Source organism: Onychomys torridus, unplaced genomic scaffold (assembly GCF_903995425.1).
Source record: "Onychomys torridus unplaced genomic scaffold, mOncTor1.1, whole genome shotgun sequence".
In the NCBI taxonomy this organism is placed as follows: Eukaryota; Metazoa; Chordata; class Mammalia; order Rodentia; family Cricetidae; genus Onychomys; species Onychomys torridus.
The window spans coordinates 1-18,141 of record NW_023411492.1 but is presented as its reverse complement, the minus strand read 5'-3'; the positions used below and the strand labels follow the sequence as shown (position 1 = coordinate 18,141).

The 18,141-nt window shown below is 39.7% G+C and overlaps 1 protein-coding gene across 1 annotated transcript; it reads left to right on the top strand.

The window, feature by feature from the left end:
• Positions 1 to 5,842: 5,842 nt before the first annotated feature.
• On the top strand, positions 5,843 to 6,799 carry LOC118575171 (vomeronasal type-1 receptor 4-like). Its single transcript, XM_036175833.1, has one exon. The coding sequence runs from the start codon at positions 5,876 to 5,878 to the stop codon at positions 6,797 to 6,799; it is 924 nt and encodes a 307-aa protein (XP_036031726.1). The 5' UTR covers positions 5,843 to 5,875.
• The last annotated feature ends 11,342 nt before the right edge of the window (positions 6,800 to 18,141 follow it).

Below are 18,141 nucleotides of genomic sequence, written 5' to 3'. Positions count from 1 at the left end.
AAACATGAAATATGCTCTCCAGAGGGAAAGATGAGGATGGGGGGCACATGTTAGTTATGGCATTTTCAGTGGAAAGACACTAAAGAAAAATCAACACTTCATATCCTATCTAGAAGCCAGGAATATCTTTGGCCACCTGAAAATATTCTCGTCTCTAGATTTCATAGATGCCAAAAAAGGTTGGGATTTCTGACCTTGGATCTGTTTCTAAATGACTTAATGTTTACTTCTTCAGGGGGGAAAATATTAGAGTGACATAGAAGTTCACTAAAGGAAAACTCATTCTATCTAAGACAGTGGAATGTCTGGCCTGACTGGAGAGTCAACATTCAGGTCACATAGGTCAATCACCTTGTCAGGAGACTATGCCCCAAGGAGGAAGGACCACCCATAGGAAGGTGGCTCACCTTAAGGCATGCTAAAGAGAGGGTCAGAGAAATTATCCCTGTGCTGAAATACTCTACTTCCCTTCCCAGATCCCCCCCCTCTAGCAAGGTTCTTGCTGAGCACACCATGGTGTTCTGAATTATTCTTTCTATGATCTCTTTTCTAAGCATGTTTACCCCACTGCTTGGCATTCTTTAGCCTATCACTAAAGCCCCAAACCCCACCATGATGCTTTCTGCCACAGTGTGAACATTTCCATGTTGGCTTAACTCAATGTTATGGCTCTTTTTTATTTCCCTCCTTTGAGAAACTGCTGAGATTTATAGATTGCCTATTCTGGTAAGTTTTACTTTTGAATTCTAATAAAATCATCTTTCAGCTCCCATATTATCACTTCTTAAAGGCTTTTATTAATGAAATTAAGAACCCCAGGAATGACATCCCAATTTCCTTTTTATACTGTGGTGCCAATAAAGAGATGACCTAAAATTCTGGTGATAATGGCATACATACTGTCTCACTTCTTTCCCTACACCAAGGGGAATAATACAGGAAGAAGTGAGGACAGAAAAAGTAAACAAAGAATGACAGACAGTCATCACATAAATTCACAATTATCTTAGCATATTTGTCCAGGTCCTTCTAGCTTTAGAGTCTCCACTGAGAAGAAAGGGGGAATTCTGATAGGTCTGCCTTTATATATTACTCAGTGTTTTTTAAACCCCTTCCCCAACTTGATCTTTTTACTTTGCAGTTTTTAACATTCTTTCTTTGTTCTGAACATTTAGTGTTTTGGTAATCACATCCCAAGGGGACTTCCTCATTTGGTCTAGTCTATTTGGTGTTCTGTGTGCTCCCTGTACCTTGGTATGCATGTCCTTCTTTAGGTTTGGACATTTTCTTTTACGATTCTATTGAAAATATTTTTTGTTCCTTTGACCTGTATTTCTTCTCTTTCTTCTATTCCTATTATTTTTATATATGGTTTTTGTAGTGTCCCAGATTTCCTGGAAACCTACTTCTATCTAAGACATTAAAATCTATGGCCTTATACTGGAGACTAAACAGTCATTTTATATATATCAGTAACATGGCCAAGGCATTATGCACCAAAAGTGAAGGAACACTTCTAGAAAGATGGGTGGAACTTAAGCCATGCTGAAAGAGAGGGTTATAAAAAATTTCACTTTGATGAAAAATTGTACTTTTCCTTCACCTATTACAACAATCTATCACAGGCTGTTACAGAGCACAGCCATGCTACTCTAAATTATCCTTCTTTCTTTTTCTGCTCTAAGCATGATTGACACAATGGTTTTTATTCTTTAGTATTTCTTCAATGCCCACTCCACACCATGGGGCTGTCTGCCACTATGTAACTGATCATCCTCTTTCTGGCTTACCTGAAGTTCATGGCTTTTTCCCAAGACTTCTTGGGCCACAGATGGGAAAATACCAGACTCCTGATGACATATTAATGGATTTCCTGAAGGACTTCATGTCAGCATGATTTTGCAAGTGTAAACAGTACTGTACAATGAACCCCCTTGGAAATACACTCAACAAATCCCTTGATCTACATTGGAGTACATCTCTCTACACCTGATTACAACACAAATTGAAAAGTTAGATGTTCTCAAAGGAAAGATGGAAAACTTTTTCTAACTTCTGACAGCTATTCCTTAGCATCCAACAAATTCATAAACATTATCATTATCATTAACAAGCAGAAGGTAAAAATTGTGATTTCCCCTGAGGACCAATGTTTCTTTTTTTTCTTCATTGGAGGTATCCCAAAGTCTCCATGCAAATACTGTCACTGACATCACAGATAACAAAGTAATGCACTCTCGGAGGGATGTTCGTCTAGATAAACAGTCCTTATATGAGTACTGGTACCCAGTGTTCATTCAGTCATCTGCAGAATGCTCCACTGAGTTATTGGAGAGGTAAGCATTTCCTTGGATCTGTCTCAGGGAAGAGAAGATCTTCAAATGGAAAAGTCAGAGTTGTATTTCTTCAGTAAATAGTTATCAGGTGTTTTTCATGCCTGTGAGCATCTCTAAAATTGCTGTACTGGACAGGTGGGATTCTTGTAACTGTAGATTTTGCTTATCATTCTCTTCTCCCTACTGCAACTTTTCTGAAGTCAACATCAATGGTCAGGAGAGTTGCTTTTTGTCTCTTCTTTACCTAATGATGTCAATGATTTCTTTATCCCAAGGAAACGTCTGATTCACAGCTTAGCACTTATCTGAAAATGACATTGAATGTGACATCTATGTATAGGGTGGCTGAATTTTAGCTGATGGATGGAGACTGACTGTTTCTCTGGAGAACAGTGTATGAAGTGAGTTGCAGACTAAACAAGAGATTTCAAAGACATGAGTTTCAAGGACATGAATTTCCAAAGAATCTGTGTGTGCAAATGGTTTAACTGTGATGGTGCATCAACATATTTTGAGTTTGGCTAAGGGGAGCTGCTGTTGACTCACCAGCATCTCCACCTTCTGTTTCCTCATAAAAATAGTTAAGATACAGAAAACTGTGAATAAATGAAATGCTTTCGTCCCTGGGTATTTTTCCGTATGTAGTGTAAATTGAGTTCTTTGTATTTTGGAAATCAGCCCACTGTCAGATGTGGGGTTGGTGAAGATCTTTTTCCATTGTGTTGGCTGCTGTTTTTTTTTCTATTGACAGTGTCCTTTGCCTTGCAGAAACTTTACGGTTTCATGAGGTTCCATTTATTAATTGTAGATCTTATCTGCATTATTAGTGTTATATTCAGGAAGTGATCTCCTGTGCCAATGTGTTCAAGGCTATTCCAGTCTTTCTTTTCTATCAGGTTCAGTGCAACTTGGTTTTGTTAAGGTCTTTGATCCACTATCCCTGGTGCATGAGCTAGCTATCTGGAGCCCATTACCTGTGGTGGGATGCCTTGATCAGCCTTGATGCAATGGGGAGGGCCTTGGTCCTGCCTCAACTGCATGTACCAGGATTTTGGAGTAGTGGATGGGGGGTGTTTGGTGGTATCACTCGTGTAGTGAGAAGAAAGATAATAGATGATTTGTGGTTAGTATGTAAAATGAATAAAAATAATTACTTAAATTAAAAAAGCAGATCTTTGACTTTCTTGAACTTGACTTTTCTGTAGGGTGATAAATATGGGTCTATTTGCAATCTTCTACATACTGACATCCATTTAGATGAGCACTATTTGTTGAAGATGCTTTCTTTCTTTTTATTTTTCTTTCTTTTTTTTCGATTTATTTATTTATCTATATGCAGTGTTCTGTCTGCACGTATCCCTGCAGGCCAGAAGAGGTCACCAGGTCTCATTACAGATGGTTGGGAGCCACCATGTGGTTGATGGAAATTGAACTCAGGACCTTTGGAAGAGCAGCCAGTGCTCTTAACCTCTGAGCCATCTCTCCAGCCTAAGGGTCTTTTTTTTCCCTTCTGGAGCTGAGGACAGAACCCAGGGCCTTACACTTGCTAGGCAAGTGCTCTACCACTGAGCTAAATCCCCAGCCCTTCATTTTTTCTTTGTATAATTTTGTCTTATTTGTCAAAAATCAGGTGTCCATAGATGTGTGGATTTACATGTGAGTCTTTGATTTCACTGATCTAATTCTCTGTTTATGTCAGTATTATGTAGTTTTTATTACTATATTCTTGTAGTAGAGCTTGAAATCAGGCATGATGATACCTCATGAAGTTCTTTCATGTCCACTATTGTTCTAGATTTCCTGGTTTTTTTGGTTTTCCATATGTAGTTGAGTATTGTTCGTTTGAGGTCTGTGAGGACTTGTATAGGAATTTTAATGGAGATTCCATTGACTCTGTAGATAGCTTTTGGTAGGATGTCCTTTTTACATGTTAATCCTATCATTCCATGAGCATGTGAGATCTTCCTATCTTCTGATATCTTCTCCAATTTTTTTCTTTAAAACCTTGAAGTTCTTGCCATATAAGTCTTTCACTTGTTTAGAGGTACACCAAGTTGTTTTTTTATTCATGACTATTTTTTGTGACTATTTTAAAAAGGGTTGTTTCCTTGATTTCTTCCTTAGCATGTTTATCATTTTATTTTATTTTATTTTATTTTATAATTCAACTTAATTGTACACATCAGCCAAGGATTCCCCTGTCCTCCCCCTGCTGCCCCTGCCTCTGCCTTCCCTCCAGTCCTCCCCATTCCCATCTCCTCCAGGGCAAAGACTCCCCTGGGGATTCAGCTCAACCTGGTATATAGGAGAACTTCTGATTTTTTTGAGTTTTTCTTGTACCCAGTCATTTCACTAAAGGTGCTTATCCGCTGAAGTAGTTCTGTCATAAAACTTCTAGGGATGCTTCGGTGTATACAGATACTTATGTGTAAATTGAGGTTCATATTTGTGATCAGAAAATGGGTTATTTTTTTTGAAATATTTTGTATTCTATCACTTTCATCTGAATAAAATTTTCTCAAAAGCTGATGGGTTCTTTTTTCTACTGACTTTACTTACATGATTTTATAAGTTATAAATTTCTATTCTTGTCCTTTTAAAGATATGGTAATTTTACTTTATGCATCTAGTGTTTAGCTGCCTGTATGTCTGGCACCACATCTGTGCTGAGCCACAAAAGCCATAAGAGGGCATTCCATTTGGGGAACTGATATTACAGATCAAAATGAACAACCAAGTGGGTGCTGAATTTGAACATGAGTCTTGTGAAGAGCCATCTCTCCAACCTCCAATTTGTAATTCTTAACACATTTGGTCCCCAGTGAACAAAGCATTTCATTTATTAAAAATTTTCTGTATCTTAACTATTTTTATGAGGAAGAAAGAAGCTGGAGATGCTGGTGAGTCAATACCAGGTTCCCTTAGTCACATTCAAAATATGTTGATACACTATCACAATTAAACCATTTGAACAGACTGATTCTTTTAAAACTCATGTCATTGAAACTCATGTCTTTGAAAGCTGTTGTTTAGTCTGCAACTTACTTCATACATTGTTTTTCAGAGGGGCAGTCAGTCTCGATCCATCAGCTAAAAATCAGCCACCCTATACATAGATGTCACATTCAATGTCATTTTCAGATAAGTGCTAAGTTGTGAAACAGACATTTCCTCGGGAAGAAGAAAGCATTATGTTAAGAGGGGAGGTGCTGCATTAAAAGGATGCAAAACTGTGTTCCTATGTTCATTGTTCATATGCCCTTCTGTATTATCATCAGTGTCATGTTGACTAAGAAAGGTACAGCTGTATTACTTATACATTTCCATCATGAGGTGAGGGAAAGGACATGAAGTTCAAAGTAATGGTCTCAGTTGTCTATGCAGTGTTCTCCAGGACAAGCTCCTGTACAGTGATACAATCGTGTCTCCCTTCATAGAAGAAGTAAAGAAGCAAATTATCCATTATGCACAGATGATAGAGAAGTGTATTGAAGACAGCACTGTTCCTCCTGGTCATCACTCCAGTCTGCACAGAAGTCATGTCCATGTCCCCTCAGAGTAAAGCTCTAAAAACCACCGAGGAATTGGCTCTTCAGATGTTCCTGCTTTTCCAGGTTGGGATTGGGACTCTGGCCAACACTCTTCTGTTTGTCCACAATTTCTCTCCCATCTTCAGGGGCTCTCGACTGAGGCCCACACAGGTTATTGTCACCAACCTGGCTGTGACCAATGCCTTCCTTCTCCTTGTCACTGCATTTCCAACCAACATGATGGTTTTTGTCCCAAGGAAACCTGCAACTAGCATGCAATGCAAAATTGAGTTCTTCATTCGCATGGTGGCTCGAAGCACAAACATGTGCTCCACCAGTGCCCTGAGCATCCATCAGTTTGTCACTCTTGTTCCTGGTCACTGGGGTAGGCTGATGCTCCGAGGAAGAACCCCTGATGTCCTGAGTTATTCTTGTTACACTTGTTGGTTGTTCAGTTTCTTAAATAATTTCTACATTCCAATGAAAGTCAGTGGTCCACAGAGCACAGGCAATGACACCAACAATAACAGCAAGTTTCTCTGTTCCACATCTGGATTCAGTGTAGGTTTCATCTTCTTGCATTTTGCCCACAATGCCACATTCATCAGCATCATGGCCTGGACCAGTGTCTCCATGGTGCTTCTCCTCCATAGACATCACCAGCGAACACAGCACATCCTCACTCCCAGTCAGAACCACAGAGGCCATGCTGAGACCAGAGCAGCCCAAACTGTCCTGATGGTGGTGGTCACCTTTGTTGCCCTGTACCTCCTAAATTTCATTTGTCTCATCTTCCACACTGTTTTAACAGACTGGGGTCTCTTGTTGAGGCATGTAGGTGGAGCATTGACTGCAGGTTTCCCTACTATTTCTCCCTTCCTGTTGATCTTTAGGGATCCTAAGGATCCTTGTTCTGTGCTCTTCAACTGCTGAAAACCACATTCAAATGGCCAAACATAGAAAACAGCTTTATCAACAGACATAGACACTCTATAGTAAATAATGTTTTGAAAAATCCATCTTTACCAAAGGGGCACTGTGACTCACTACAGGCTTCCCAGGGCAAGTTTAGCCAGGAGAATTGTAACATAATTAATGGTATATTCCAGAGCTATGGAGTGAGATACTGGATAACCTCTGATATAGAGCCGCAGTCTCATAAATCTCTAACCACCTCCAACCATAAAGAAAGTGGAACAAAGAAAGAGAGAAAGGAAGGAAGGAAGGAAGGAAGGAAGGAAGGAAGGAAGGAAGGAAGAGCCAGTTTTGATGTAACTTTCCTCTTAATTTATGTAGTCACTTGTTAGTCCCAATGGATTAGAGGATCCCATGTACCTCAATGGTTCCATGTACTGGATAATCTTTACTTTACCAGTGGTACTGTGCAAACATATCCAGCTTGTCTTGTGGAGAGTTTATACAAATGTTATCTCATGTAAACAACGCTAATAACATATTGTTGTCAAAGGACCGATGTAAATTTTAAAGTTGAAAACAGAGATTTGTACTTATCCTGGACACATTCAAGGTCCCTGAACAATAAATATATGTTCTCCTAGTCTTTTGTGTTTTTGTTTCCCATGTATTTATCTGAAATGAGGCCATGTTGGATAGGGAGAGGATTGTGCATTGATATGCTTCTAACATATCCAGGTAAATGTTCTTTAATTTTGCCTAAGGAAATGTTCCTGTGGGTATGAATATCAGTAAAGACGTGGAAGCTTCATTTCTGGGGTTTATGACGTGACTTTTTATACTTCATCACTGAGAATCAAAATGAAGAGCCTAGTTTCCTATGAAGTCTTATAGGACTTCATCTTCCCCTGATTATTCTCTCGTCCTCCTGATAGTGTATGCTATGGTCTGATTTCAGCACATTTTATCATTCTTAATGCTACTGTTTTGAATTATTGGTGAGTCTTTTGGGAATTGAGGGTGACCCACAGAATAATCATTTTCTAGTTAGACTATCTAGTTAGATCAATATCTTTTTTGTATATTTAAGAATGATGGCACTCCTTTAATTCCAGCACTCGGGAGGCAGAGCCAGGCAGATCTTTGTGAGTTCAAGGCCAGCCTGGTCTACCAAGTGAGTTCAAGGAAAGGTGCAAAGCTACACAGAGAAACCCTCTCTCGAAAAACCTAAAAAAGGGTTGGGGATTTAGCTCAGTGGTAGAGCACAAGGCCCTGGATTCAATCCTCAGCTAAAAAAAAAATGATGTAATAGAGCCTTGAGGCAGAGGGAGGGGCTTTGACCTGCCTCTACCAAAAGGACCTAGCTCTGCTGACTCCCCATGGGAGGCCTCACCTTTTTGTAAGAGTGAATGAAGAGTGGGTAGTTGAGGGAAGGCTGGTGGGCTGGAAGGAGAGAAGAGGAAAATCTGTAACTGGTATGTAAAATGAATAAAAATTCATTTCAAAAAAGAAAAGAGAAAAAATTTAGCCAGAATGTCAAACCTGAAACAAAATAAACTGCAACTAATTAAAATAATGATGTGATGAATCTTTCTCACCTCCAATATACTCTATGATGCTATAGGAATCTCTCAGCAGCAGCAACCATGAACAGACAAGGAAGAATGCATCTCCACCCTCAAATCTAAACCCTGAAGATAAGATATTATGCTGTGTGTGGTGTCGATTCATTTGTTGGCTACATAGGATTATGTATAGCTCTCTCTCTCCTTCTCCTTCTCCTTCTCCTTCTCCTCCTGCTCCTGCTCCTTCTCCTCCTCCTCCTCCTCCTCCTCCTCCTCCTCCTTCTTCTTCTTCTTCTTTCTCTTTTTCTCTGTCTGTCTGTCTGTATCTCTCTCTCTCTCTCTCTCTCTCTCTCTCTCTCTCTCTCTCCATCTTCTTTTGATGAAGCATAAGAAATCTTAGTGATTCTCATGTGATTTGTGTCCAGCCTGCCATTCTGCACTCAACTCATGTCTTCTCTCCAGCATCTACCATGAGTCCCTATGCCTAGTGAGAACATTTCCTGGACTATACAAGGCAGAAAATATTGCTGTCTGACATCGTTGTCATTGAGGTCTCCTAGGAAACATCTGAAGCCTTGAAATTTTATATTATGCATTCTAGGAATGTTAATTTATTTCATTATGCTATATATGCTGTTTTAGGGTAAACTTTCTTTTTTATTATCTTGCTAATTTTATCATGTTTCATCATGTGAAGGAAAGATATGAAATGAAAAGGAAACAGGATGTAGAAAAAAGATAATGATGGAAAGATGTAAGAAAGGAAATATTCTAGCAAAGAAGTATTTGTGTATAAAGATTAAGATGGCATATTGTTCCCCAGCATCAGTTAGAAAGTTGGAAATCCTTACCAAGACTAAGTACAGCATGAACTGAATGTGAAAGATGAGATGTCCATATGGCACCAGTGATTGACTTTCTAAGCTCAAAACTCAACACACTGAAGTCATTGGAGTTCTCTGAGAGTAATGATCTACCCTTGGTATTTCAAGTTCTGTTTTAAAGGAACAAAAAGCCATCCAGTCAGTGTGTATTAAAAAGTGTTAGCTTCTGCCCCAGCTCTATATAAATATTATGAAGGAGAGAATAATACCAGACTTGGCTGGAGATATGGCTGAGCAGTTCAGTGAGTTGTTCTTCTTACAGAAAACCAACATTCAGTTCAGAGGGCCTATGTGATGACTCACAGCCATCTGTGGTTCCAGTTCCATAGATTCGGTGTCCACTTTTGGCCACTCAGGGTACTAGGCATGCATGTGTTCACAGACATACAGTCAAGCAAACATTCATAAATGTAAAATAACAATAATTTAACAAATACCAGACTGATACAAGTGCCCTCCTGGTTTCTCAATAAGGACATTGGCAAGCCTATACTGCTGTGGACAGCAGGATTAAGAGGGGTGATCCTCCAAGGTCAACTAACTCCTGGAGGAACATGGAGCATCTCATAAATATCCTGCAGCCTTGTTAAGTCACCTACCCCCTAATTCAGGGAAGCCATGGAGGGAGACCCTAATAGGTAGACTCTAACCAATGTCCTATCTACAAAGTTGACATTCAAGATAGAGGAGAATTTCCCTCCATGATCCCAAGCAAAGCCATGATCCAGCAAGTGCTTTGACACATTCTCACCTAGATGGATCATCTTGTAGAAGAAAGGCTAAAATCACTAGAGGTTCCTCAAGACCAATTGATTCCTGAGGAAAATATCTTCAAGTAGTCTTGTTCTTCAAGAAGTAAAGGGTTAACTTTATCCCCGGTATAGCTTCAATACCCGAAAAGAAACTGTAACAAAAGACTAAGATATTTTTCTTTTAATCTCAAATGATTTTCTTCTTTTGTACAACCTTTCATGATCGAATGGCAGAGTGTGCCAAACTATACCAATCCCTGAGACATGCTGTAGACATCCCATTCTGGTTTGGGACCTTCCCAAATAGTTTGCTACTGATTTTACACACACACACACACACACACACACACACACACACACACACACACACACACAATCAAGCACATATTCTGAGATCTGTTATCCAGTGTTCCCCAGTTTATTCCTTGGAGCTTCTAGAATACAGTGCATGCCTGACATCCACCATCTTGGATCTTCTGACAATGGTTTCCTAGAGGTGAATTTTTCCTCTTTTGTCATCAACTACTCTCTGCCTGCACAGCATCTTTGTGGACTCTCATTATCTTACTTTCATGCTGCTGTGGTTTGGATAAGGTGCACCTTATAGTCCCCACCATTTTAATATTAGCTTTCCAGGTGGTTGTGGTTTGTAAAGGATTAAGATGTTTGTCCTTTTTGGTGGAGGTTTATCACCAGGGCCAAGGTTAATGTATAAAGTTTCTGCTGTGGATTATTGATTGATAAATAAAACGCTGATTGCCAGTAGCCAGGCAGGAAGTAGAGGTGGGACAAAGAGAGAGGAGAAGTCTGCAAAGTGGAAAGCTAAGGAAAGGCGATACCAGCCTGCCTTCCAGAAAGCAGCATGTAAGGCAGCAGGTAAAACCACAGAACACATGGCAACATATAGATTAACAGAAATGGGCTGAGTTTAAGTGTAAGAGCTAGACAATGGTAGGCCTGAGCTAATAGCAGAGCAGTTTAATTAATGAGTTTCTAAGTAATTATTTTGTAAGTAGTTGTTCAGTCCGTGGGGCTGGACAGTACTGGAGAAAACTCCAGTTACAAGTTTCTTTAGACTTTGAATGCCTCTCACCATCCCAAGTTCACTTTCTTCCCACTTCTTGGGTATCAAGATGTGAACTCTCAGCTTTCCCTGCCATCATTCCTCCATTCTACCATCATAGTCTCAAACACTCTGAATTCATTAGCCAAGGTAGCCACTTCTTTTAATTGGGATCCTTGGCCATGGTGTCTTGTATTATTGTATGTACACATGTGCACATGTGCCATGATATTGGTGTGAATGAAGAGAACAACTTGAGTTGTCAATTTCTCCTCATACAATATAAATCTGAGAATATCACTTAGGCTGTCAGTTTTCAGTCCACACAGTAGTTCTGTTTTCACCTTTTAAAGAAATTTCCGCTATGGATCTCCACTGATATGAATTGTAATAGCTGAATAAATTCCAGTTGGCTAGGGAGTGCACAGTCTTTAACCTCACAGTAAAGGTTCACAGATTGGTTGGTACTACAAACAGTAATTCACATGGCATCTGATATTGGTAAAGTAGACAGTAAACACTAGCGTGGAGGTTCATGTGTCTGTCATGTGACAGCCCATAGATACCCTGACAGATTGCAGCAGGACTTTGGAGGGGAGTGATAACATAGAAAATTGGTTCCTAGACCTATGACCTTCCACTGAATTGCTAAGTGTCCCTGGGTGGCTCTAAGAAATATGGATTTATAAAGGATATCCAGAACCATGTCCCAGATGCTGACTTCACTCTGTTCCAGTTACTACCCCAGGATGTCTGATCAGTTTGAAGAACTCCTTATGGATTGTCTCACCAAGTGCCAGACCCTGCTTGCTATAATTTTGAACAACCTGTCACTGGGGCAATAGAAGCAACACTATCTATGGGGGTGTCTGACAGAAATGTGAACTCACAGGTACTGTTGATACAAGCGGAAACCCTGAGAGTGAGCACCCAGCTTAAAATTCCAGCATGGACAGCCAATGGAGAAGGGATGTCCCAACACAATTTGAATGTGGTTGGTGGAAGATGGTGGGGATGTAGAGACATATTTTTGTTGTGAGATAAGACCTGGCAGTGTCCCCATGTCATAGTGCATGACCCCAAATCCATAAACCTGTGGGTAGCACTATTGGACTTTTGGAGTAATTAAAATGAAAGAAGACTTGAATAAAGAGATGAAACGTATTAGAAGGAACAGAGAATTGCTGGCAGAGCCTTAGGATGTGTATGATGTAGTTTTAGTAAAATAATCTTGAATAGACAACCCCTCACCAGGGTTTTGTAGCCCTCTTGTGATTATTCCCCAGGAATATCTATACGAGGTGGAGGGAGGAACACTACTGTGAACCAAAGATGAGAGACAGTCCTTCCTTTACTGGTGGGAATAGGACTTACCATCTCCCTTACATCTTATGGAGCGACAACAACTGCCATCACCCAGACACATCCTCTGACTAGAGATTCAGACATAGACTTGATCAGACAATGGCATCTACAGCTGAGAGCCTCCTGTCACTCCACAGACAGATGAACTCTCTTGCTGGGGTTATGCTCCATAATAGAAGAACACTAGACATTATAACTGCAGAACATGGGGAGACTTGCTTGGTATTCAGGGAAGAATGTGGCTTCTATATAAACAAATCGGATGTTAAAACTAATGATAACATCCTCAAAATACTCCTCAAAGACCTGCTCTAAAAATTCCAGCCATAGAACAAATTAGCTGGTTCCATTCCTGCTCATTTTCTTGGCTCCCACCCTCTATCAGTCCTCTGATTATGCTGTTTTATTTGGATGCTTGCCCCTGCCATATTTATTGAGTCTGGTGACAGATCATCAACATTGCTAAAATCACCAACGATCAGGTCATGGTTTACTACCAGACCCTGGACCCTTCTGACACAGGTGACAGATTCCTCATGGTTTACAATGATGCCTCTCCATTAATAACTAAAAACAGGAAGATGTTGGAAGCATGGCTGGCTGGTTAAGGTCACAGCCTTCCATAAGTGTAGCAGCTTTATCTACAAGCTGAGCAAAATGGAGCTACCTCCCTCTAGCAGAACTTCCTACTCTCTATGTAGCCTTACCTTAGCTTCCACCCAAGCCTGGAAAACTGACCTAATCCAAAAGCTATCTCTGAAACCAAATGCCTGATTCATCTTTAACTTAGTCCTTGGCACAGATCCCCACTAAGAAGACTTGTACGAGGAGCTCTGCTATATGACTCTACTGCCACATACTAAGCCTTGTGATAGGGGTGTGTGTGTGTGCCCATTAATGCCAATTAGGGTTTGCCCCTAAGCTCTCCAGTCCTATACATTACTTATACTCTGGAATAAAATTGAACTTATTCCCTGAAATTTGTCTCCCAAAGAGCTATCTGCATTCCTGCTCATGGGTCATCAAAGATTTCTGTTGCCCCATCTGCCTCTTTCCCCTCTCCATCTGGTGGCCAACAGGCCCAGAGGGAGAGGACCCCCACAAATGTCATTGTCTTTTCCTTTGTATCTTTGTTCTAGTTAGATGTTTCATAATTCCTGGAATAATGACGAGGGATAATTGTTGTACAAAAAATTAGAGTGACATAGAAGGTAATTAAAGAAAAACACATTGTATCCAACACAAAGAACGTCTGGCTTGACTGGAGATTCAACATTCACAGCACACGGGGCAATCACCTGGCCAGGAGATTATGCCCCAAGAGGAAGGACCACCCCTAAAGATGGGCTCACCTAAGCCATGCTGAAGAAGAAATTTGTAAAAGAATTTTACTTTGATGAAATATTGTACTTTTCCTTCATATATTCCCACACCCTAGCAAGGTTCCTACAGAACACAGCCATGCTTCTATGAATTACCCTTCCTTCTTTGCTCTAAGCATGAATGCCATAATGGTTTATATTCTTTAGTGCTTCTTCAAGACCCATTTTCTGCCACTGTGTAACTCATCTCAGTTCTGGCCTGCCTCAAGTTCATGGCTCTTTCCCAACACTTGTTGGGCCACAGGTGGGAAAATACCAGACTCCTGATGACATGTTGATGGTCTTCCAGAAGAATCTCATGCCAGTATGATTTTGAAAGTGTGAAACTGTAGTGTACAATATGTCCCATTGGAAGTACATTCCACAAATCCCTTAATGGACACTGGAATGCACCTCTCTACCTCTGATGACAACACAAATTGAAAACCTAGATGCTCCCAACGGAAACATGGGAAACTTTTTCTAACTTCTGACAGCTATTCCTTAGCATACAACAAGTCATAAACATTATCATCAACAATGTAAAAATTGTGATTTGCCTGCAGGACCAATTTTTTTCTCCTTTATTGGAGGTATCACAAAGTCTCCATGCAAACACTGTCACTGACACCATAGATGACAAAGTAATGCACTCTCTGAGAGATGTTAGTCTAGTAAACAGTCCTTTTATGAGCACTGGTAATCTGTGTTTATTCAGGCACTTGCACTATGTTCCATGAAAAATATTGGAGAGGTAAGCCTTTTTGCTACCTCTCTCAGGGAAGAGAAGATCCTAAAATCGAGAATAAATAAGAGCTGTGTTCTTCAGTGAGTGTTCAGGAGCTGGCCTTCATCTCTGTGAACAATCTATCCTTGCTGGTGTCTGGACAGGTGGGATTCTTGTAACTGTAGAGGTGCTGCCTTACATTCCCTTCTCCCTACTGCAACTCTTCTGAAAGTCAACATCAATGGCTAGGAGAGTTGCTTTTTGTCTCTTCTTTACCTAATGATTTCAATGATTTCTTCATCACAAGGAAATGTTTTTCTAGCTGAAAACTTAGTTGAAAATGACATTGAGGAGACTGCCTGCCAGCACCCGACTGGACTAAGAGGTGAGTCATTATCCCATAACCTAACACCCCAGCCCCTAGGCTTTGGGCCCAGGGGCATAACCCTGCACCCTTACATCGCCACACATTGCAGTTCCAGTTTCAGTCCAGTTGTCAGGCAGACCTCCTGTACACAGGATAGACCACCACCATCCCCATCAGACCTGAACCCCAACCCCCACCTCCTCCAAATACCACCCACCCTCTGAGACTGCCGCTGTTTCCTCAGACAGAGCCTGCCAGCACCCAATTGGACTAAGATGCCAGTTGGTAGGCAGACATCCTACAGACAGGTTCAGACTACCACCATCTACCACACAGTAAGACTGCAGATACTCCCTGAGACAGAGCCCAACTAGCGTCAGTTGGACTAAGAGCTGCTCCCTAAGACAAGCAGTCCATTAGCATCGACTAGACTAAGAGCTCCTACTGGATCAAGAATATCAATCAGACCAAGAGAGGCTGCCTCAGGCACAGACACTGCTTGCACCAAGTGGAGAAAGAGAAGGGTAGACGCCAGTGCAAAAATACAGTCAACAACATAAAAACAAATATGGCTCCGTCAGAACCTACATCAGCAGGACCTGAACATCCCAACACAGAAGAAACAGAAGATATCTACCATAAAATGACTTTAAGAAGATATTAGAGATCTTAAAGAGGAAATGAAAAATTCCCTTAAAGAAATTGAGGAAAAAGTCAAACAAAAAATGGGAAGAAACCAGTAAATCCCTTGAAAGCCAAGAGAAAGCAATTAATCAAAGTGAGGGAAACAGTTCAAGATTTCAAAACTGAAAATGGAGTCAATAAAGAAGACACAAACTGAGGTAATGCTGGAAGTGGAAAATCTGAGGAAACGAACAGAAACTACAGATGCAAGTATAACCAACAGAATGCAGGAGATGGAAGAAGCTGATCTCTGGCATTGAAGATATGGTAGAAGAAATAGGTTCATCAGTCAAAGAAAACACTAAAAACCAACATTGTCATGAACCCAAGGTGTCCAGGAAATTTGGGGATACCATGAAAAGACCAAACCTAAGAATAACAGGGATAGAAGGAGAAGAATACCAACTCAAATGCACAGAAAATATATCCAACAAAATCATAGAAGAAGACTTTCCCAACGATAAAGAATGAAATGCCTATAAAAATACAAGATGGTTACCGAACACAAATAGACTGGATTAAAAAAAAGTCCCCTTTCCACATAATAATCAAAACACTAAACATACAGAATAAAGAAAAAATATTAAGAGCTACAAAGGAAAAAGGCCAAGTAACATATAAAAGCAGACCCATAAGATAACACCAGACTTCTTAACAGAGAAGCCAGAAGGTTCTGCATAGATGTTACACAGATACTATAGACCATGGATGCCAATTCAGACTATTGTACCCAGCAAAACTCTCAATCAACATAGACAGAGTAAACAAAATATTCCATGATAAAACCAGATTTAATCAATATCTCTTCACAAATCCAGCTCTACAGAAAACACCAAAGTCCAACCTAAGGAAGTTAGACACTCCCATGAAAACATAGGCAATAGATAGTGCCATACCAACTAATACCAAAGAAGGGAAATACAACACTACCACCAAAAAATAACAGGAATTAACGACAACTAGTCATTAACATCCATCAATATCAATGGTCTCAATTCACCTATAAAAAGACACAGGCTAACAGAATGGATATGAAAACAAGATCCATTCATTTGCTGCATACAAGAAACACACCTCAACTTCAAAGACAGACACCACCTCAGAATAAAAGGCTGAGAAAAGACATTCCAATCAAATAGATTTTAAGAAGCAAGCTGGTATAGCTATCCTAATATCTAATAAAGTATACTTCAAACTGAAATCAATTGAAAGAGATCAGGTAGAACACTACATATTTATCACAGGGAAAATCTGACAAGTTGAAATCTCAATTCTGAATAATTATGCCCCAAATACAATTGCACCAACATAATAAAAGAAAACCTTACTGAAGCTTAAATCACACATCAAACCCCATACACTAGTATTGGAAGACTTCAACACCACACTTTCACCAATGGACAGGTCAGCCAGACAGAAACTTAACAGAGAAATAAGGGAACTAACAGTCATTATGACTCAGATAGACTTAATAGATATATACAGAATATTCCACCTAACAAACAAAAGAATATACTTCTCAGCACCCCATGGAACCTTCTCCAAAACTGACCACATGCTTGGTCACAAAGCAAATCTCAACAGATAAAAAAATGGAAATAACATCCTGTGTTTTATCAGACCACTTTGGCTTAAAGTTAGTCTTCAACAACACAAAAATTACAGAAAGCCTACAATATCATGGAAACTGAATAATGCCCAATTGAATCACCAATGGGTCAAGGAAGAAATAAAGGAAGAAATTAAAGATTTCCTATAATTCAATGAAAATTAATGTACAACATACCCAAACTTATGGGACACCATGAAAGCAGTGCTAAGAGGAAAATTCATAGCTCTAAATGACCACATAAAGAAGTTGGAGAAATCTCACATAGTGACTTAACAGCATAAATGAAATCTCTAGACATGAAGGAGCAGCAAACTCACCCAGGAGAAACAGAAAATAATCAAATTGACGACTGAATTAATAAAATAGAAACAAAGAGAACAATACAAAGAATCAATGAAAAAAAGACTTGGTTCTTTGAGAAAATCAACAAGATATACGCCCTTATCCAAATTAACCAAAAAGCAGAGAGAGAGCGCATCCAAATTAAAAAATCAGAAATGAAAAGGGGGACATAACAACAGACAATGAGGAAATCCAGAGAATCATCAGGTCATACTTCAAAACCTGTACTCCACAAAATTGAAAAATCTAAAATAAATGGACAATTTTCTGGATAGGCACCCATACCAAAGTTAAATCAAGACCAGATAAAATATTTAAATAGCTCAATAACAAGTAAGGAAATAGAAATGGTCATTAAAAGTCTTCCAAGAAAAAAAAACAAAACAAAACAAAACAAAAAAACAGTCCAGGACCTGTTGGTTTCAATGCAGAATTCTACCAGATTTTCAAAGAAGAGCTAATATCAATACTCCTCAAATTGTTCCACACAATAGAAACAGAAGAAATATTACCAAATTCTTTTTATGAGGCTACCCTGATACCAATGCACACAAGATGCAACAAAGAAAGAGCATTACAGACCAATCTTCCTCATGAACATTGATGCAAAAATACTGGCCAAGAAAATCCAGGAACAC

Excerpts from the sequence above, each read along its gene's own strand:
- LOC118575171 (XM_036175833.1), top strand. The coding sequence starts at position 5,876 with ATGTCCATGTCCCCTCAGAGTAAAGCTCTAAAAACCACCGAGGAATTG.